The sequence below is a fragment of the Erpetoichthys calabaricus genome, chromosome 9, assembly GCF_900747795.2.
Source record: "Erpetoichthys calabaricus chromosome 9, fErpCal1.3, whole genome shotgun sequence".
Classification (NCBI taxonomy): Eukaryota; Metazoa; Chordata; class Cladistia; order Polypteriformes; family Polypteridae; genus Erpetoichthys; species Erpetoichthys calabaricus.
This window is the reverse complement of record NC_041402.2, coordinates 30,016,562-30,032,771: the sequence shown is the minus strand read 5'-3', so window position 1 is coordinate 30,032,771 and position 16,210 is coordinate 30,016,562. Positions and strand designations below refer to the sequence as shown.

The 16,210-nt window shown below is 35.0% G+C and overlaps 1 protein-coding gene across 1 annotated transcript in view; it reads right to left on the bottom strand.

The window, feature by feature from the left end:
- Positions 1-440: 440 nt before the first annotated feature.
- Positions 441-16,210, bottom strand: part of morn5 (MORN repeat containing 5) — a 53,606-nt gene continuing 37,836 nt past the window's right edge. The window contains exon 5 of the mRNA XM_028808879.2: positions 441-1,919. Coding sequence (XP_028664712.2) covers positions 1,840-1,919 — 80 coding nt within the window. The 3' untranslated portion in view covers positions 441-1,839. The remainder of the gene's footprint in view (positions 1,920-16,210) is intronic.

Sequence of the window (16,210 nt, the reverse complement as noted above, 5' to 3'; positions counted from 1 at the left end):
AGCTATGCTGTTGTATGAAAATGTGCTATATAAATAAATGCTGTTGTTGTTGTTGTAGGTAGTTCTTTCACATACCTGTATTCAGATTAATATTTATTGTCTTTTTATTATTTACCTGTGAAATGCTTTAGATTGTGTTTCACATGAAACAAGGCATTATTTAAAGAGAGCACAAATTTGGAACCATCTTTGAATGGTTTACCAGTCCAGCACATGGTACACTCACTCATGCACACACTCACAGGGAAAAGTAGTAAAAAAAAAAAAAAACAGCAACAACAGTAACAAAACTTGCAGAATAAAAGATGTTCTTATATTTCATTTAATTTTTGGCACAAAGTGGTAAGGGGTTTTAAGATTATTAAAGATAAACAATACAGTACTAAGTGTATAAATTATTGTGTACCCTTTACCTTGAATGGGTAATAACAGCCAGCAAATTTGGTTAGAATGGGAATTAAAATGCTTTATTTTTACAGAGCAAAATAATTTAATGTTGAAATACTTCACACATAGTTTGAGAACCTAAACAATTTTTTTCTGCAGATGTTCAGCATTTAATAACATGGAATTTCAGAATAAACTTGCTCATCACACCATCCTTGAAAAACAGTAACTAACATGTAAAGGTAAAATTCTTGGTACAATTTATAAAGAGAATGCAATTCATATTCTTAAAATAACTGAGAGAAAGGCATGATGAAAAGACAACTGAAACGTTTCCTTGTAAAACAAATCAGACAAATTCTGTGTCCTTCCATACATATGTTTGTGCAAAGACAAAATGTACAAAATGAAAAAGAATAGCTTATTTTAAAAGAATATTATAAACTTTGCAATAATAAAACAATGAATGGATTTTGAGCTATTTTAATCCCATAAGCCACAGCTCTCCACAACTCTGAACTGGATGTGGGGGGTGTGAGAATATTACGTTATTATTGATTAGTATCAGCAATGAATTTAACAATCTTTAAATTATTTACAAGGTTGGCAAAAGTATATAAGGCACACTCTTGTGTTATTTCTACATTAAAGTAAATGTGTATTAAACAACACTACATATTTTATCCTAAAAATAGAACTTTTAAGTTATTGGAGTACAGTTATTGTTTTTCCCTTCAATCTGCTGATTAACATAATAAACTTGAATTACCCCACTGAGGAATCAGTAAAGTTGGGCATTAATTTTTATGAAAATATTTGTCAGTTTATGACAATATTCTTTACACTTTTGCTTGACTATAATGATCTAATGCATTTTGTTAATTTTGCACTGTATGTATTTTTAAGGAAACCTCTTTACTGAAAATAAAATTATTGGCTAATTCTAATGCTGCACACCTTTTAGAATGCTTACATCCCTAGTGGAGTATAATGAAATTATAAATTCACCTAGCACTCATAGATTAAAAAAACAAAAAAAAAGCAGAAAGGAAAAAAATATCAAATGTGACAAAACAAAGTCTATGAATCTTCCAGACAAACTTCTGGTTTTACTCAAAATGCAAAAGTAGGTCCACAAAAGGTGACATAATCAAAAAATAAGTTTATTCGCTTAAGATTAATTTAATAAGAAAGACATTTTCCTGTGAGACATTTTTAGCTGGAATCCATATCCTATAGTTAAGTTAAGTTACTTTTTTACTTGACCCTAAATGCAGTGTAAATATATGAGTAAACAAAAATGAGATCTAAAGAGTGTGCTTTAGAGGACAATTAGTATTCAGAACAGACAATCTGCTATGTGAAATTTAAATAGTATATACTGTACATCTTTGAACTAGATCAATAAAGAAAAGTTCAATTTTAAATGCATAGGAACAATGCTGATATTATCTAATGTTTAGGCTTGTATCCTGTTACCTCATCCCACCCTTTTCGACATTTCTGAACTATCCATTCATGTTCATCATCATCTGAAAAAAACAAAAATGAATGAAGAACAACAAATTAGAATAACACCATAGCTTTTAACACAAGTACATTTTGGCATATATAGATAACTAAATATACACTACATATATTAAAACATACATAGATATATAATGTAGGTATTGAAAATCTACACAACCTTATTTAAGGCTTTGTTGTTGTAAACACAATTCATGTCAGACCTTTATCTCTGTAACAGCTTATAGTCAACATCAGTTAAGTAGAAGAGGAATAGATTTTTGAAGAAAAAAAATCCGGCATAACTGTGTATATTCTTTAACTCACTTTATGGAAGAAACTTTTTGCTCTTATTCCTGTAGTAAATCTCATTGAATAGCTCTCTATCAATTTAGTGCTTGGATTTTACTATTTTTGTACTCTTCTTTACAGAAGGGTTCAAAGCTCAGTCAAATTGTTAGGTGATCTCCTCTCCACAGCCCTTTTCAGGTCCAGGAAATTTCTATAGAACTGTGTAATTCCAGAACATTGATCTTTCCTTTTTTTAAGGTGTTTCTTGACTTAAGCTATTTTGTGTGCTTCTGGGTCGTTGACATAACATAACTTAATGTTTGACATTAGCTTTCTGTCAACAAGCAAAAGGTTTTACATTCATAATAATGACCTCCACAGTGTTCACAGTTTTAGTTTGCCTGCTGTTTCGTACCTTTGAATAATAAGAACCCATATACATTTTATTAGCACCCTGTGGACCATGGTTATCTCTTAAATATGTAACCAAGAAACCTTCAAGAAAATCTTACAAAAACAGCTGCTTTTAAATAGAGCCATTCAGAATTGCATTAGATCATGTGAGGTGAAGTCAGAACACCTTTGAACATGATGTGGAATGGTATTGGTTAAAAGAAAACAGTTACAACCACATCACATATCCACTAGGATATTGAAATTGTTTTGTTTTGTTTTCAGTAATTTGTCTTTAAAATTCTTGATTTGATTTTTGCTTAAATACTTAATTTAAGTGAAGTACTCTGATTATATTTGTACTAATTTCTGTCTTTACATCATCCATCCATTTTCCAACCCGCTGAATCCGAACACAGGGTCACGGGGGTCTGCTGGAGCCAATCCCTGCCAACACAGGGCACAAGGCAGGAACCAGTCCCGGGCAGGGTGCCAACCCACCGCAGGACACACACAAACACATCCACGCACCAAGCACACACTAGGGCCAATTTAGAATCGCCAATCCACCTAATCTGCATGTCTTTGGACTGTGGGAGGAAACCCACGCAGACACGGGGAGAACATGCAAACTACACACAGGAAGGACCCGGGAAGCGAACCCAGGTCTCCTAACTGCGAGGCAGCAGCGCTACTACTACGCCACCAAGCTGCGTCTTTACATCAGTAAAAGTTAAAATATCTGAAAGGTTTGTACACTACATACTCAACAATGAGCAGACCTAAACACAAACATATAATCACTGAAATATTAATACACATATATAATACTATACATATACACTACTATTTTAAACCTTTGTAATAATCTACCCTCCCATCTGTATTGTAATTTAATATTCTATCAGCACACAGAAAGTTTAGTACTCTGCACAAATAGATATATTTTAGTACCCTATACAAGCATATATACTGTTTAAACTTTACAAACGAGGACTTGTGTGGCACATAAATTTTAATGCTGTATGCACATCTGTAAACTGTAATGCTCTATAAATTTACATGCAGTCATTTAAAATTGTTCTGTACCCTCGGATTTTTGAAAGGCCACTGGAAACTCTTTTGGCAAGATGTGTTCCTTCTCACCAGTTGGTTTAACTCAAAACTTCTTTATGCAAAACGGGACACATGAAGCTTCTGTCTAAGAATTTAATGAAAATTTTCAACTAGTTTGGTGCATCTGATACAAACTGATCAGGTTAGTGAATGATAAAGATAGTGGTGCTCTGTTTTTTTCATTCTGGAAATTGCTTTTGTCACCTTAATCTTGTGATAGACAGCACTAATGAAGGTCATATTTGTATACTGTAGTAAGATGTACAGCATATACATGCAGTGACATATAAAACTCTATATATACATGAACTATAATTCTGTATGCAAATTAATGTACTGCAGTATGTTATGCATAAAAGTATAATCACATGCATTGAACCATAGTAATATACACATACCTATACAAAATGTAATTAAAATTGCATATAGCATATTACTATATTGAATATATTAGCTTTCCACACAAAGACACATATGTGCTGTGTGTACAAAAACACAGACATACAGTAATATTAAGTATTCCCATACACTTTAATAATTTTGTGAATATTTATACCAAATAGCTTGGGATATATACTATACAAAATCTGACCATATAAAAGACATAAAGTACCTTGTTATAAAGTGAGTTAAATATATATAGCGTATAATATCAAAATTTCAATTTGATTAGCTGAGAGAATGAAATGCTATTGTTCCCATGACAAAAATGTCTTTTGTCTGTTTATTTCTTAGGCCTTAAAGTGACATTTGAATAAAAGGTTGTACAAATATGGTTAACATAATGCATTCTTAAGTAACTTTCATTTTCAAATTAGATCCAAAAACATTTACCACATTACTTTAACTTCCAACATAAATTTGGTGAGAGTAGCCATTTTGGTGTAAATTGCAAAAGTATCTTTTTCTTTTTTATTTTTGTGGTTTGCCTACAGTAGTTAGACTTTTGACTAATTAACAACTCTGACAGTTGAAATTAAAACTATATTTTCAGAGAAAGTCACCCTACATTCAAATACGTGTGTGTTGCTTCTGTATATGACTGTTTTTGTGAGCTTACAAAGAGTTAAAACATTAGATTATAAATTTACTTTTTTCCCCTAGTTAAAATTAAAAGGGTGCTAATTACAGCGAGGTAGTTCTTTTATGGTGGATCTGAATCATTGCATGCAGCTGCAACCTCTTCAGCAGTAACCTCTGAAACAAGGCAAACTGGGCCTATTGTTGTGAACAAGTCTTAAACCCCTGTCTGATTGTTGGTAATTGCCAGCAATGGCCTTAACAGCCTCTTGACTAGCCTTTTCAGACCCTACCTGGCTGTGCGGCCAACAATTTAAATCACAGATGCCTGGTCCACACTGAAGCAGCTGCATGCTAACTAAATATTTCCCCTATTCTCTGCCTGCCCATTTCCACCACCCACAACATGGAGGTCAGACTCAAGAAGCACATTTCATCACTATTTAAAACCAATTAATGCTTTTGGTTTGATTGGTACTAGCGGATAGCTAACCGTAATTACCACTTCCCCAAACTGATTCTGTGAATATGCTAATAAGACTGCACAGGCACATTTTCACCTTTGGTATAATTTTCCATTTGAAACTGTGGTGATAATTCTGTAGAAGTCTTTAATCAACTGTAAATTGTTAAATTGTTAAGCATTTCTTTTTTGTCTTACCCATTCTTTTTTTCATGAATGATGCGGGGCAACATAGGACAGCAAGTTAAATGTCAGTAAAGAAAAAGAAAATTTCATTCATTTTTGAGGATAAGAAAGCTCAACTTGTTTTCATTATTAAATTGAAAAATAAGTATATTTTTCTTCTTTTACGTTAAGAAAACAAATGGTGCTTCACATTATATAGCAACCACAGAAACTTTAATTTTATCAAAACATATCTCTGTTTTGGATATTTACTGAATAAATTACTTTTTTGATTCATTTCTTTAAGAATAATATAATTTAATTGCTACTGATTATAACAAAAGTGAACATATATGTCGCCAAAATTGGCTTAAGAATGATTTTAATCAAAAAAAACTCCCAAAATTCCTCACTGGTTTCTATGGAGTTGTGTTGCACTGCTTTTTCACATGTAGAGCTTATTGTAGATGTGGAAGAATTATTCATTTCATCAATCCTGCCCTTTCCAAACATTAAATTGCCCCTAATGTAAAAGTCCCACATTCAAAACTTTTTCAGTTCAAAGTGTAAAATCCGGCCATTGCTATCATTTCAGAGTATAAATAAACACACCAGAGGGTGATGCCAGTTGGCAGGATTGCACGATGAGCGTGAAAAGGAAGTCCTACCACCTTGTTTAATTCTGTTTATCTAATCTGAATCTTTTAAAAACAGTTTTCCTTCCAAATTTCATTCACCTGTTATCTGTAGCAGAGACGCACATAGCTATATCCACATAATAGTCACACCCCAATTTAAGAAAAACAGCCTTTTCCTTTTGCAAAATCTGTGAATTCACTAATACTGATAAAATAATGTACCATTTAAAACAAAGAACAATGTGCTCAGTTCACAATTAGAGCCAGACATTTCAAAAAGAGGACTAACTGCATTACTTGCATAATTATTCAACTTTACACACTTTTTCTACTGTTTGCATCCAGACAGAACTTGTCACGGCATTGCCTTATGCAAACACAATTCCTGATTTTAATTATTATTATTTATTGTATGCCATTGTGCAAGGCAACTTAGAACATTTGAGATGCATTATTTTTTTCTAGTTGGAGAGAAAGGTAGGTGAAGTGACTAATTTGTGGTCACACAGTGTCACTAACAGTAGTTGAACCCAAAGCCTAAGGTTTTAAGGTCCAAAGCCTTAATGACTATACTGCACTGCCTGCAACTACATTGTTAACTGTAGCATTACACTATTGTGTTTCCTGTTACAATGTCAGATGTCAGTGGTAGGTGAAGTGACTTGGACATGCAGTGTCAGTAACAGCATTTGAACCCACATCCTCAGGGTTTTGAAGTAAAAAGCTTTATCCACTATGCCACACTGTAAATTGTAGCATTACACTGTTGTTGTTCCTGTTACAATATATATTGTTAGCTGTAGCATCATAAATACAAATAGTAAGTAATGGAATTCATTTCGATTGTCTTTTTCCTCAACTTAGTAGATAATGGTACACTCCAAAACAAGTTGCCTCCTCTCTAGTGATTCACCAATTGACCAGGGGTGAAACATTTTCACTGCCAGTTTTCACCTTGTAGAAATGGAAACAAATGTTATTTGTGTCCATCTATCTGTTAGTCCATTCATGTTTGCATTCCTGGTTCACAGAGTACCAGTGCGTGTTAATCACGGACACTTAGTGTATTGCACAGAGCAATGTTTAGTGGTCAGTTAACCAGCATACCTTTTGGATGTGGACAAAAATTATTACAAAACCACATGTAGATATGAGGAGAACAGGCTGGGAATTATACCCAGGTTTCTAGTGCATTGATGTGGTAGAACTACCCCACTGCACCATCATGTCATCTAAAATTACCTTCATTCATTATTCATTTTGCAAAACCACTTTCTTCAACACATGGTGGCTATGAACAGTAGATTATCCTGGCACAAGGCAGGAGCTAATCCCGAACAGGGTACTAATCAGTTGCAAGGCACACTCACTCACATACCCACACTTAGTGTTACAGTGTCATTATAGCATTGCCATTCAACCTAATGTGCCTGTCTGTGGGACAAAGCCAGCATAGGCACAGAAAATACACAAGTAACACCACAAACCACTGTGCTACTGTTCCTTCCCACACCTATCATGAAGCTCTATATAAATTGCAATTTGGAATAAAGCACTAGCTATATACTGTAATTTGATATGATTTGGAATTAATCTTTCGAATATATACAGCCTATATCAGATACAATGACTACTTATCTTTCCTCATTCATGACAACTGAATTAGTACAACAGTTTCTGCATCAACTTTAGAAGAAAGTTTGACAACTGGCGTTGTATACATTTGGAGCTATCAATGGGCCATTCATATTTTAAACAATATACAGTATTTATGTATATTACATATTCTCATAAAATTACATGCTCTATGTGTCATTACAATAGCCTGCCTGTTTATTTTTTGACCTCTTTCTAAGTCAGATGAAAATCAATACCCTTTGCAATTCTGTTAAATTATCAGTGCCAGTAATTAAAAGCTCTTCTATGTAATTTTCACTGGCATGAATGCACAGATACTATACAGGCAATGCCTTTTGAAAATTCTTTAATTTGACTCACAATAGAATGGCAGACGCTCAAGCCAGGTTGTTATTCTTGGCCCAGCAGTGTTTTGAATGTGGACCTTTGCAGGTTTCAAAGGGGCAATTATTTTAGGAGCAGGAAACCACAATGAACAATATAGCCATGAAGGATCAAGCCACTTATGGAGTTATTTACAGTGGTAAAGCAGAAGTCGGCACCAATTTATAAAAAGGAATCCAGGCTGCACAATCCGTTTAGCTACACTTACCTAAAACTTTAAAGCAGGCGTCACTTGAACAAATCTATGGTGTTAACTTATAGCATGGTTAAAACCTTGTAAACAAAGAGCTTTTGGCATTTACACACAGCTACTGTGTAATAAATATGACAATCTTTAATTACCATTACATTTTCATTTTCAAATAGGTTAGATCAGTGGTTAACTCATGAAAGTATTTTTTTCTAGCCATCCATAATTTTTCTTTCAGAAAGGTCTCTGTTTTGTGAAAGGAAACTAGAGATGCTAATAAGGGCTTGCTTTATGGAGACATTAAAGAAGATGTTTAGTGTCATTATCCACCCAAGGCTATTCAGTGAACCTGTAAAGGCCTGTTGCCATGTAACTCCTAAATAATTTTTGCTCTCATTTACCCTTGGGAAATTATATTACTAGTAAGCATGCTAGGTTAAGACAATTCTGATGTTAGGGAAAGGGAGTTTGAATTTGGAACTGGTGCTCATCTGTGGCAGATAATAAACAAAGCAATTACAGCAAAATATATATGCTTGACATAGCAGAAAAAAGTGGAGTTTAGAACTGGGTAAGACAACTTGCAGTACTATGTCTCATTTTTTGACCAAGATAAAATTTTATTTTATTTACTTATTTATTTTGTTTAGATTGCAATGTGATATATATCCACAAGTATAAACTGAAGGAAACAAGAAAAATGAAACTCCATTGCACTTTCTGTCTCTGATAAGTAAAGGTATGCAAATAGACACTCTTTTGTTGTGTTATGGGTAATCACTAGATTATTGATTCCCCAGTGCTGTTTTAAAATCAATCATTCCATCAATCTGTTCTTTTGCATTGCAAGTGAATGTTAAATTAAGTGGACCAGATGTAATGGTAAAAGGAAGTCTAACAAAAAAGTACATTATGAAGGCATTTATAGGAAATTTTTAGTGAAACAGCACTAAATCCAGACATTAAACAATCACAATTTTTGCTAAAATTATTTGTTAAAATTAATAAAATATAGTTGTGTGAATCTGTGTAAAAGAGGGCATTTTCCAAAACGAGTGTCTTTGCAAAAATGGTATTGGTCAGGGATGCTGCACATAGGCTTATTTCATTTCTAAAGAAACTTATCACAGCAGAAGTGGATGAATACGTAATGGAATCAGTAGTCTGTAACATCAGTCTGTTGTTTTGTATATACTGTATATTATACTGTCATACAATAAAATGTAAAATACTTTTGACTTCATGTCTGGATTTGTCTCATTTTTTTTTATTACATATTTATCGCCATCATCACAGCAAGAACAAAAATATAAACTTGTGTCACTTGAATAATACAAACTAACTTACAGACATAGCACAAACTTTAATATAATCACTTTGGGTAGTACATCCATCCATCCATTATCCAACCCACTATATCCTAACTACAGGGTCACGGGGGTTTGCTGGAGCCAATCCCAGCCAACTCAGGGCGCAAGGCAGGAAACAAAACCCAGCCCACTGCAGGGCACACACACCAAGCACATACTAGGGACAATTTTGAATCGCCAATGTACCTAACCTGCATGTCTTTGGACTGTGGGAGGAAACCCACGCAGACACAGGGAGAACATGCAAATTCCACGCAGGGAGGACCCGGGAAGCGAACCCGGGTCTCCTAACTGTGAGGCAGCAGCGCTACCCACTGCGCCCCCCACAGATAATGATACAGTACAAAAACAGTACAATATTGATGATAAATTATAATAGCTGCAGTATATTATTTACTTATTTGGTTTTCAAGATTTCACAGAAGTTCATTGACACTCGGGCTGTATGCTCCCTACAACATGAATAAAATCTAACTGCCCATGTTCATTCACAATGCTTAAATTTAGTCCCACAATGCATCACCTTGAGTTGGGTTCCATTGTTACTGTGGGGTTTCTGTGGGAATGCAGACCTATAATACAGTGGTCAAATAATGTGGCAAATAGAATAAAAAAGACACATTTACCTACGTTAACAACATGGTTTCCAGCACCTACTCATGGGTAGCCCCATCATTTTCCCACCAAAGCACAATTTTACATCTCCCATTTCTCTGCCTCCCATTCTTGTTCTGTAGATGCACTACCATATGTGCTCCCGAACAATCAACCTTAGCCAGCTCACTTCCTGACTACAAGTTTATTAATAATTCAGTAAATGACATTTAAGACTCATCTGTGTTAGTTCTGTATGTTATTATTAACCATAGTCTGCCAAATGTTTACTTCTTCCAAAAAGCTGCCGACTAGACCTTTTGCTTTTAATGAAAATCAAATTGTCTGGATTTGATTATGCTAATCATTGATTTTTTTTTGTTTTACTGTGTGTTTAATATAAATTCTATGTTTATATATATATGTAGCCGTAGCTGTAAAGCAGGGGTCTCAAACACGTTGCTCGTGAGCTATCAGTAGCTCGCAACCCCTTTCCAAATAGCTCACCAAAGGGTTAATGAATCCTACATGAATTTGAAAACTTGATTAGTCAAATTAGGGGTGGGCGATCTTTCCAAAAAATAATTATCACAATCTTTTTAACACAAAAACACGATCCACAATCTGAATTGCAATCTGTCTTATCAATGTGGCATACACTGAAGAGAATATCCGAACTCAAACTCATCAAGACCTAAGTAACACTTTATTTTAAATATTAAAGTTGAATTTAATTGTTCTCTCGTTCGCTAGCCAAGCGGAATTAAGGAACACACCCCGAAGCTGGCGAGTGAGTGAGGAGGGGCCCGCCCCACTCCCCTCTGCTTCTCACTCGGATTCAAGCAAATTAATCGGTACCGCAAGAGAACTATGGTACATAGTGAAATAAGAGAAGTCGCAAAATCAACCGGAATGTTAAAGCAAATTATAGAAAAAAAACCCGATCTAAATCCATTAAGTAGTTCTCTCATGAAAAGCAGACAGACAGACACTGGATTTTATATATTACTTCGATCATTTAAAAGCCTGTACAGCAGCTGTCCTTTTGCCACTTCGCGTCTCTGCCGCTCGCATTGTGAAGGGGGTGGGGGGGATGTGGTTTGGCTGAACGCATGCTAAGGAGAAGCAGTCGGATCATCTGCTGGCTTGCTGCTGCTGGCAAGGTGCGTGTTCTGCTTGTTGCTTGTCATTGTTTTAAGAGCTGGGCGCACATGAAGCGTGTCCAACAACTGCTAGGTTAGATGTCTGTGAACTTGTTTTAAATGTTGTCTCACTGCCTTGTCTTGCGTGACTTTAAAGTGTCTCTTGCGGGGACGTCAAATTTCTTCCGAGAAGATCACGTCTCATCTCCCTAGTCTCCCTTCCAAGATTTTTTTTTATAATAGAGACATATATTAGTAAACCTTCAAAATAATGTGCATTTAAAGTCTCAACAGCATTCTTAGCATTTCTGGATGTTAGTAGAGCCAGATAACTATAAGAATATTCACCAAGCAGCTCTGAAAATGTCTACTTTGTTTGGGTCTACATATGTCTGTGAGTCTGCCTTTTCTGACATGAATGTCATGAAATCAAAATTCAGAACAAGTCTGACAGATGAACATTTAAATGATTCCATAAGAGTGAACCTAAGTGGCTACACCCCACCATACACCTCTCTTGCTGACTACATGCAGTGCCAATCATCTGACTAAATAAAAAACATATCACACATGCAACTGGACATATGAATACTCTTGTGAAGTGAAACAGTGACATGTAACAAAATGACAAATGAATAAGTAATATCTGTGTATTTGTAATTGCATTGTTTTGTTTTGACAGCATTAATATTTTAATTCAATAGTGTCAGCAGTAGAAAATGCATAAAGACATACAAAATGCACTTGCAGGTGAACTAAATATTTTTTGTGATGTTTTAATGCAAAATGTGAGTTGTGGACACCAACATTTTGTAAATGTTCAGGTAAAACAAGCTTTTTCAGTTTGTTTGGGTTGAAATAAGCTATGAGAATAAACGTTAGAAAACATGAGTAGCTTGGCCATTTTCATTTTGTAAAAGAAGCTCTCAGGGGAAAGAAAAAAGGTTGGAGACCCCTGCTGTAAAGCATTTTGAGTCTATACTCAGTCAATCATACTATTCAAAAGTAAATTGAATTACCTGAATTGGACTTGCAAGGTAAGGTATAGCTCTCTATAGCTAAATTGCCACCACAAAAAGGGCAGTCTCTACAGAACCCTGATGTCAATGGGTCCCTGAACCTTGAGTGGCCTTTAAATGGACTTGTCTTCAAAGCAGCTTTTGGGTTGCCCGTTTCTGAATAAGGAAGCAGTGGTGGAGCTTATTTGAAAAACTTTGAAAAAGTTTTTTTTATTCCTTATCCAGTACCATTGGTTGTTAAGTGACAATTTGTACTATATATTAAAAGAAAACATATCCTCATGCTGCACTCCTTACAAAGAAAACCTTTATTTATTTCTGTCAGCTTATCTATATTTTACACTAAACACATACACTGGCAGTGATATACCTCAGAAATATGTTCCCTGCTTTGAATGATAAATTTTTTACCAACATTTTTGCTTTCAACTTTTTTCTTTTAGTAATATTCATATGAGAAATATGCTTAAACAGTAAACATTTTACTGTTTTTATTATATTGCCATTGTTATTGGTCTCATTATATCTCTATTGCCATTATGGAAATAATCCCCTTCTTGAGTCCCAGTAATGTACTGATTTTCTTATTTGGGTCCTCAGTAGGGCTGGGCGATAAATCGATAATTATCGTATAATAACTTCTCTCGATATAAATATAAGACATGGTCAATAGAAAATCGATAGACCTTTTTCCATCCATATTCTGACAGACAACACAAAAAGCCAATAATAATGATAATGGTGCTGCGCCAGACCAAACATGTGACTGGAATAGAGTTACAGCCATGTCAGGTTAGGTTGACGCACACAATCCTAAGCATAGGAACAGGTGGCAGCAGCACACGTGCTAATGATTGGGCTGCAGGAGCCATGCCCTGTGGAGTTAATTTGCCCTTATAAAATATGTTAAAAATGTCACTCGCACTTACAAAATGCATTTTTCTTGCACACTGAACTTTTAGCAGTAATCTAATTTCATAGTTCACGCTAGTACATCAGGAGTGGGAGTGTACGGAATTGTATTAGGGCCACAGAGAAGGAAAAAAAAAAACAGACACAGTAAAGAAAAAAATGTCGACTTTATTCTCGATATTTCCACTTTAATCTCGACGTTTATGTTTAATCTGGACAGGGTTTGAGAAAATCTAGTAAATTAAACATTGATTTTAAGATGAAGTGTACGATATTCTACTTTAATGACAAAATAAACGGCGAGAATAAAATGGAAATGTCGACTTTAATCTCGACATAAACAACAAGAAATAAAGTGGAAATGTCGAGAATAAAGTTGGCATGTCTAAATATATATATTATGAATGAATGTATGCTCTGTTTTAAATTTAACTTTAATTTCCCAGACTCTAGCTCCAACTCACACACGGGTGTCGACCACTCGCTCCCGGAAAATCAGTCCACGTCGCAAGCAATTACATTGGGTCCCGTAAGTCCCGTTGTGCAAATGTCTACATTTGGAGCATAAGCTGACCACAATTGCGTGGTTATGTCAATTTTGTGTATGTTCTCCTTCGTTTACATCTGAAAGCTGCTTGAATTTGCACAGAGGATATATACAGCATAGAGGGGTTTTTTTTAGATTTTATTTTGTATTAATACCTACTTTATTTATTTGGAACTGACCAAAGAATTTACTTTGTGTTCTTCTGTAAAACTTGTAACATTTAAGAGTTTAGTTTTAGATTTAAGATTTTATAATTAAGATTTTATTTTATTTATTTGAAGTTGACCAACAAATTTAGTGTGTTCTCCTGCAAATGTTGAAATCTTTTGACTGGTCAGAACTGAGACTTACTTATTTTGTATTACCTATTTTATTTATTTGGAACTGACCAAAGAATTTAGTTGTGCATTTTGTTTGTGTTCTCCTTTAACACTTGAGGCATCTGACTGGTCAGAAGTAAGATTTTAATTTATTATATATACCTATTTTAATTATTTGAAATAGTTGTATAATGTTCTACAGTACATTTGTCTTGTTCAACTTCTGACAAAATAATAATAAGACATAGTACTACCTGTTACTTTTCACAATTGAGTGGACAGGTGCCTTCTGTCTGACTCTCGGTCAAGAGTTTTGATTGAGACTTTCTTATCCTTTTTCCAATCTTGTGCCAGGTCTGTCCTGAGCCTCATATGTGTGTACTTTTTACATCAAATGCCAAAAGCAAATTAAAGCACATATTACTAATAGGTCATAATTTGCCAGTTCAGGTTCACTAATTAAGATGTTTATCCCTGACAGGTTTAGAATAGGGAGATAAGGCACTGAGTAAACCTGCCCCAGCCTTCTCATTTGAGGTCTTGGCCACATTATACAATATATACATTATGTATACAGTGTCACATAATAAGCAGAACAGAAAAGCCTGTAAATTTAATCATTGATTTAACAGAGGGTGGAAATCTTGTTCTTGTAATTTTACACTCTTAAATCCTAGAGCTGAGAACAGTTAACAGGCAACCAACACCACAAACACAAGTAATGCTAAAACTCTGTTTTTGATTCCAATAAAAGTTTAGGGTATCAAAGTGAATCTTTTATAGTCAAGCCTGCTAACAGCATTTAAATTTTTAAATTGCTTCTAGTTGTTTGTGTAAATGTAATATGTATCATCTATGTGTCATTGAAAATAAAAAGAAACAAACTGACTGTCAATTACCAAAGTGTTAAAACATGCATTTGTTTGTAACCTGAATACACATTTGCCATTGTAAAATTTTGGATGAAGAATCACATACATACAACATGTACTATCTTTTCAAAATACAGTATCTAACAAGAGTACTGGTACACCCCTCACATTTTTGTAAATATTTTATTATATCTTTTCACTTTTGTTGACAGCGGTTTAGACATTAATGGCTGTGTGTTGAATTATTTTGAGGGGACAGCAAATTTACACTGTTATACAAGCTGTACACTGACTACTTTACATTGTATCAAAGTGTCATATCTTCAGTGTTGTCCCATGAAAAGATATAATAAAATATTTACAAAAATGTGAGGGGTGTACTCACTTTTGTGAGATACTGAATAGATCAAATGCTTTGAAACAATAATGTGGAAAATCTGCAGTGAATCCAAGTATTTTTAAGAACAATGACTAGAATAGCCATTCCCTAGGAGTGTCTTGACTTTCCTCTGTTATAAAGCTAAGAAAGAGGCCTCCACCAAGAGCAGAGATCAAGGGTCAGAGGACCTCCTTTGGTACCACTCCCAGACCTGAGAGAGACAGTGTCACTTTCGGTTGACCTGTCTAGCCTTTAGAGCAGTGTAAAGAACTTCCTGAATACTTCCTACCATCTGCTTTGCAAGACTTGGCCCAAAGCCTGGGTATTTCCTGTCTCTTCCTGCCGAGCCTACAAAGCAGCACTGCTGGGTCTGTTCCTTTTCATTCCTGCCTTTTTCCCCCCAGGTTCCTCCTACTTGCCTGCAGCTGTTTCTTTACTTTTTCCTTGCCCACTCCAGACCTATGGCCTAAATGGTCCCTCTGGGAAGTCTAATTCCTCGTTAGGAGTAGCAAGAGCAAATAATGACGCAGAACTCTTTCAAAAGTAGACTTGGCTATCGAATTTATCTTCACACCTAAACTGACAAACTTGTTGAAGACTACATTATGAAGAAAATAAATGAATCCCAAATGGTTCAAGCTAAATATAGAGTTTGCTCTACCTCTTTTTAAAATAACCTTTGTGCCTTGTGTTGAAGTGGCATCCAATATGAGACTGGCTTCTGCATTGCACACCATGCTGCTGAGAGAGAGCCCTCAAGACAGTAAACTGAATTAAGAGAGCTTGATAATGGTTGGAGCTTTGATAAAGTAGGGGGACAACTAATTATGGGAATTACTTTAATATAAAAGTTGGAGTTACTGT